This window comes from Chaetura pelagica, unplaced genomic scaffold (genome assembly GCF_000747805.2).
Source record: "Chaetura pelagica isolate M959 unplaced genomic scaffold, ChaPel_1.0 scaffold329, whole genome shotgun sequence".
NCBI classification, from domain to species: Eukaryota; Metazoa; Chordata; class Aves; order Apodiformes; family Apodidae; genus Chaetura; species Chaetura pelagica.
The window spans coordinates 130,708-137,517 of NW_009954609.1; the positions used below are offsets into that span (position 1 = coordinate 130,708).

A 6,810-nucleotide genomic window follows, 5' to 3' on the forward strand; every position below is an offset into this window, starting at 1 on the left:
TGGCTTCAGGAATTCTTGGGATAAACCCTCTCTTGGATTGAAAATTCGCCCCCTCCCCGTGTATAAGTGTAACCCTTTTTGTCCCCTACCAGTCTCTGCCCATCTGAGACCTTCTCCTTCCTGTTCCCACCTGGATCCTTTCCATGGCCTTCACTTGTCTCCTTTCCTTTCTTCTGCCCCCTTCCTGTGGAGCTCAGGCCCTAGAGAGGCAGAGGGATTCCCTCGAGTCCGTCAGAAGCGAGCGGGATGACCTTAGAGATGAAGTGGTTGTGCTGAAGGAGCAGCTGAAGGTATGAGAGGGGTTGGGGGAACACCAGAAACCTACTTTCCACCTGCTTGTTTTCCCTCCCACTTAGCAGGATGTTTGAATCCTGTTTAGAGCAGCCAGGACTTCCCATTTTCACCCCACCTGGAAGTGGCCACGTCAGGAATTCTCCCCCTACACCCCCTCCTTGCACAGACTTGCTGTTGGGTCGTTGCTTTGGTGGGAGATGTTCCCTGAGGAGCATGTTGTGCTTCATCTGAAACCAGAGACCAGGCTGAGGTCACGTTTCCTGTCGTGGGGAACTCGTGGTGCCCCTTCCTGACCTCCAGCCCTTTTCCCATGAAAACGATAGGAGTAGATTTATTCTTTTGGAATGTCGAGGAGAAGACCCCGAGGGAGCAGCAGAATCCCAAGGGTTCCTCCTCCTTCTCCACAGAAACATGGGATAATCCCAAGCTCTGCCATAGCCACCAACGGGGAGACACCAGCCAGCCTAGAAAATGAAGGACACCTGGAGCCTTCCAGGAATGTTCCATTAAAGCCGGGAGGGGATGGGATGCTGGGTAAGTGCTGGAGATCCTTCCATGTCTGTCTGTCTGTCCATCCATTCCTTTCTCTTGGCTTGGAATTGGGGCTCCTGGTGGGATCGCTTCCTGTGCCTCTTCCTGCTTCCTCTTTCTCTTCCCTTCTGCTTCCTGCATATCCAGTTGAGGGAGGAGAATACAAATCAGATGGAGGGAATTCAGATCATCCCCTCCTGCTGCTCAAGGAGCACGTCAAGAACCTCTCCCCAAAAGAGCAGCTTTTGGGTTCCCTACAAAACAACTAGGACCTTGGGTGGTTTCTTGACATTGCTCATTCCTGATGGGCTTTGGGAAGCAGAACGTTGGGAAGGAGGAAGCTGGTTGGTAGAACCAGCTTTGGTGAAGAACCTTCACCTTGGCAGAACCTTCTTGATGGAAGGGGCTCTCAGAGATGTTACCTGAGTGGCAGGAAAGGGAAAGGATCCATCTGGCCTCCTTTTTGGGCCAAACCAACCCCCTGAGCACCAGGAAGGGGCTGCATGGTTCCAGGTGCAGGTTCTCCTGCTACTTCTGGGTGGGAAGAATGTTGGAAGAGCAAAACCAAGGAAAGGTGGGTGGGGTTTTGAGGACAACCTGTTTTCTCACTCTCCTCTTTCCATTATTCAGGGTTGGGTTTATTTTCGGGGCAAGGAGGTAGAACACAGACCCACAAGTGATCTACTGGGACCACAGATGCTGTTATGGTCATTCCTGGTACTTCTAAATGGAAGGAAAAGTGTCCCAGGAACCCCCTTCACCCCAGGGAAGCCCCAGTTCCTTCTGGGAGGGGGTGAAGTTCTGGTCCGTGTTGGTGCTGAGCAGCTGAACCAATTCCTGGCCAAGCATGTTGTCACTGATGGTGACAAAACAGCCCTGAATCATCCTTTGCTGGCTTCCTGGGCAGGGTCTTAGGGTGAAGGTTGGAGGTGATGTTGCTAAGAGGGAAGAGAATCCCTCAGTGTCAGGTCTGCAGGGGTTCCTGCTCAGTTCCTGCTTGGAGCTGATAGGTTCTCCTCTCCAGGAGCTGATGGGTTTGATAGGTTCTCCTGTCTGGGAGCTGATGGGTTCTCCTCTCCAGGAGCTGACAGGTGCTTCTCTCCCATCCAGCACCTGACAGGAACCCAAGCCAGCAGCAGAGGCCTCTTGCTTTGAGAGGGTGGGTGGGGGAATCCCCCTGCTCAGAAGCCCCCAGACCCTTTTACTAATCCAACTGCTGCTTTGCCTCACGTGATTGCCAGGAGCTGACCTTGGACTTCACCTCTTCTCCTCAGTCTCTTCTCTCTCGGGCTCTCAGTGGGGGAGGCAGGTGCCTTGGGGTGGTGCCTTCAACTTTCTCACTGGTCTTCTAGGCAAAGCCACTGGAGTGGAGATGAGAAGTGAGATTTTGGAGGATGTGGGGGAAGGAAAACTCGTGTGGAACGCTGAGCATGGAGAGGAGGAGGCTGAGGAGCAGGAAGGACAGATGTTGCACCCTGAGGAGAAGGAAGAACGTGGTGGCCTCTCAGCGGTGGTGTCACCAGAGAGGAGGTTAAGAGAGCAAAGCCAGAGCCCTTCAGGAAGTGTCTCAGATGATGAGAGTGACCCAGAGGGCTGGAGGGAGGAGAGCACAGCAGCCCAGCAGCCTGTCAGGAGGGAGGCTGAACACCAGGACTTCATGCCAAGGACAGATCAGAACTTGGAGGTGGGCTCTCCACAAGCTCAGGAGATGCCTGGTGGCTTAAGTAGAGAGCATGGCCTGGGAGAAGCTCCATCCCACCAGGAAGAAGGTGGGGATCTCAGAGCTAGCCATGGGCTGAGGGATGGAGAAGTGGGTGAGGAAGGTGACACGACAAGTGGGAGCTGTGAGCTGGTTCCTGACCAGGCAGGGCTGCCTGAGGTTCCAGCAGCAGGTCTGCTGGATGAGGAGGGACATGTGGAGAACCAGGCTGAGGGGTTCCAGCCCTCAGGAGAAAGAGCTGGGAATGAGGTCCCACATATCTCGGAGGACAAGGTTTTGGAAAGCAGGGATTGTACCCGTGGGAGGGTTGGGGAAGAGGAACACGAAGCTGGGAATGGAGCTGAGGGGCAGGTGGGGGCAACCAAGGCTGGGGGTTTGGAAGGGAAGGAGTCACCTGAAAGTGGTGGCGCAGAAGGTGGTGGAGATGGGGCAGGAGCCCAGCCACCTTCCTCAGAGGACAATCCCTCAACATCACCAGAGGAACAAAACAGGCAAGACAGAAGCAAACTTGAAGGTGCTACAGCTGAGGACAGACAGGAGGAGGTGTTGGTAGAAGAGCTGGAGATGTGTTCAGGTTCTGGAGGCACAGGAGAGCAGGAGAAGGCTCCAATGGAGGCTCCAGGATGTGTTCCTGAGGGAAAAGAGCCAGAGCCAGGCCCTGGGGAACAGGGGAACACTCAGGGAACCAGTTCAGGGGCTGGGAAAACTCAGGAGTCGGAACTGAAAATGGTGGCTGAGTCTGGGAAGAGAAAGGAGAGCAGGACAGGGTGGGGAGGAGATGGAAAGACAGAGGAGGGACCTCAGATAGGTGAGGTGGGAGCCCAGGCAGGTGAGGTGGGCCCTGAGGCTGGGGAGGTGGGAGCTGAGACAAGTGAGGAGGGACCTCAGGCAGGTGAGGTGGAACCTCAAGCAGGTGAGGGGGGAGCCCAGGCAGGTGAAGTGGGAGCCCAGGCAGGTGAAGTGGGACCTCAGACAGGACAGTGTGGTGAAGCAGAGACAGGTGGTGGGGTGGGAGAGGACAATATTCCTTTGGGAGGTGAAGTGCAGGGTGTAGGTGAACAGGAGGAGGGGGAACCTCAAGAGGAGTCAACTGTAGATGTTGGTGGAGCTCCTGGGAACCAATTTGATAAGGAGACACTTGGAGACAATGAGCAAGAGCTGGAGCTTGCAGAGCACCGTGGTGCTGGGGTGTCTCCTGAGGAGAGTGTGAACCATCCCCTGGCACAGAGAGCTGGGCAAGATGGAGATGCTGGTGCAGCACAGGGAAGACTGGAAGAGGCTGGGGAAGCATTTGGTGGTGGTGAAGAGTCAGAAGAGCTGTTGAGCAGGAGAGGAGCTGAAGGTGACTTGGCTGGAGGCGACAGCTTGCATGGAAGAGGTGGAAATGAGCCTGAAGGAGCAACACGGTGCTTGAGAGGGGAAGCACCAGAGAGGCCTGAAGTGGTGGAAGATGAGACAGTTTTGAGGCAGGATTTGGGAAGCAGTCCCAGGGATGGAAGTCCTCCCAGCAAGGAAGAGCTGCAGGCTGGCAGGAGGGGGAAGGGGAAGCCCAGAGAGGACTGTGCTATATCCTAACTGCAGCATCTCCAGCCCACCCCCAGGTGGTCACCCAAAGAGCAGAGCTTCTCCAAGTGACAAGGACTTCCAGCTGCTCCTGAGGAGCTCCTCGATGAAACTCCTGGGGTGGTTATTCCTGCCCACTCCCCCCCCCCCCAAGAAGCCCAGAGAGGACTGTGCTATATCCTAACTGCAGCATCTCCAGCCCACCCCCAGGTGGTCACCCAAAGAGCAGAGCTTCTCCAAGTGACAAGGACTTCCAGCTGCTCCTGAGGAGCTCCTCGATGAAACTCCTGGGGTGGTTATTCCTGCCCACTCCCCCCCCCCAGATGCTCAATATCCTGGTGTGCACGTGGGGATAGACGTGCACGGGGTCTGCATCTTGTGAAGTACCTCAGGAGATCAGCAGAGCTGATGGGGCAGCTTCTGCCTTCAGTGATTAAAGCCCAGGAACCAATTTCTTCTTAATTTGACCAGTGGGAGTCTCCACTTTGGAAAGACACCCCAGAGGGCAACGTGCAGGTGGCTGGAAAGAAGGAAGGAATCAATCCATGTTGACTTGGTGCCACCATGGGGCCTTGCCCACCACGTCTCCACATGGGCTGCTTTTTTGGGGGGCATTTTCCTGGAGAAAGTGCCAAGTGCCAGTGTCACCTGCTGCCAAGTGCTGCTTCACTCTGAGTATCCAAATCATTTCCTTGTCCACAAGGTCGTTTGGTTCCATTTGATAGTTCCATTTGATGGTTTCAAGTCCCACTTCACAACGGCATCAGTTGCTTTTCTTCTTTTGATTTTTGTCAACTTCACTGCTCCTGGAGGAAGGATTTTTGAGTCTTCTCCTGCCTGGAATGAAGCTGAACTTGCTAGGTCTTCATTCCCCTTGTTTGGAAGAACAGTCCTGTCTGCTGGGCCCCCTTCCAGCCTTTCTGGAAGTTGGGATGGTTCTGGATTGCTGGTGGCCATGAGATACTTTTCCTCTGTCAATTGATCCTTGGGTGGAAGAGGATGGGTTTGGAGTCCTCCAAAATCCCTGTGAGGTCATCTTTGGGCACTGGGAAGTGCGAGTTGGAGGAGCTGGAGGGTGGAGGGCTGGGTTTTGGGGATGGTACAAAGCACCAGCAGGATGTGACATGGACGTGTGTCCAGATGTGCTCTTCAAGAATGGAAATAAACAGATTTTATCCTTCCAACCTGCCTGTCCAGAGAACTGTTTATAAACCTGCCTGAATCTTGATGCCACTTCATCCAAACCCCTTTTCTGCAGCTTTCTTCACTATTTCTTGCTCCTTTCTGGTTTCTCTGGGTATTTTCAGATGTTCTTCTGAAGGGTTGACAACAAAGTGCTCACCTGAAGTGTCACAGGCTTCGTAGAGCAGCCTGGGAATCGTGTCACCAAGGTGAGATGGAAAGGGGGTGAAGGTCAAATAAGGGCAGATGAGAATTGGAATTGGCTGATCCATGTCCTGATTGAGCAGGACATGCTCTGCTCACCTCCAGGTCCTCAGCTCCTTGATGGGCTGGAAAAGTGTCTCCTGAGTCCACAAATATTCTCTGCTGATGTGGAGGCTCATCCCAACAATCCATTCTGGGGTTGGGGAAGCTGGTGGGCCTCCTCACTGGAAGCTGGAGGAGATGTCCTCTCTCCAGGCAGGCCCCTTTCCCACCACACCAGTGGTCATGTTGATCCAAGCTGCTTGGCTGTGTCCATGGCCAAGTTCTCTTCAGCATCAAGGTGGATTCTTTGGCCCTGTTTGGCCTCATTTTCTGGACCTTTTCTTCTCCATCTGCCCCTCAATCTCTTTCCAGTCCTTGGCAACTTCATATCTTCATCTCTCCCAACCTGTCTCCAAGTTTCAGCATCTGACCTCCTTTTTCCTTCTTACTCTCCTGAACTTCAGCTGTGGGGCTGAGCTCTGGACACCCCCTGGTTTGGTTCTTCTGGCTCCAGCTAAATCATGATGAGCAAGACCTGCCTGAGGTCCAAATATCTTCTCGTAGTGCGTGTATCTGAGCTCTCTGAGCAAACAGGTTGTCAATTAATGAGGTCCCTTTAGTGTTCAGAGAAGATGGGTGGGATTTGGTGTATGTGGGACTTGCTGAAATGCCTTCACGTTTTCCCAAGAGAGGCTCCAGTCAGCAGGGATTTGGTTTCTTCCTCCTAGTTGTTGGTGTCCAGTTGTCCCAGTCTATCATGTGAAGTGTCTGTTCACTTCTTAATTCCAAGTGAAGCCCAAGGTTTGGTCCAGATACCTGCTGATTGACCAGGAGAAAAGGCTGTTTGACCAAGTTGTATCATGGGCAGCCAAGGTTCTGAGACAAAGAAGTGAGGCTCTAACGTGTCCAGCTTTGCTGAGGAGCATTGGGTGGCGTTTCCATCCCACCCAACAAGCTCTGTGAGATGTTTGTGTTGCAGCTCTTTGATCCCCCCCAGCCCTTGCATGCTAAGCTCAGGGAGAAGATTGAGCCTCTTTGCATGCAGCTGGGACCAAGCATGTTGTATGTGAGCACCACCTCCCTGGCCGTGTCCTCCTGCCCCACGGTACGTGCGGCGCCCCCTGAACCTCCCGCCTCAGTTCTGTCCTCAGGTGCACCCTGCAGGTCCCTCCCTACTCAACTCCCAGTTTTCTCTTGCAGACAGGCTGACGAGGCTCGGTGAGGAACGGGAATCCTTGCTGGACCAGGTAATCCCTGGAAAACTGGATGACATG

The 6,810-nt window shown here is 53.9% G+C and overlaps 1 protein-coding gene across 1 annotated transcript in view; it reads left to right on the top strand.

Moving 5' to 3' along the window:
* Positions 1-4,120, top strand: part of LRRFIP1 (leucine rich repeat (in FLII) interacting protein 1) — a 28,666-nt gene extending 24,546 nt beyond the window's left edge. Inside the window, exons 10-11 of the mRNA XM_010005454.1 lie at positions 702-828; positions 2,178-4,120. Coding sequence (XP_010003756.1) covers positions 702-828; positions 2,178-4,120 — 2,070 coding nt within the window. The remainder of the gene's footprint in view (positions 1-701; positions 829-2,177) is intronic.
* The last annotated feature ends 2,690 nt before the right edge of the window (positions 4,121-6,810 follow it).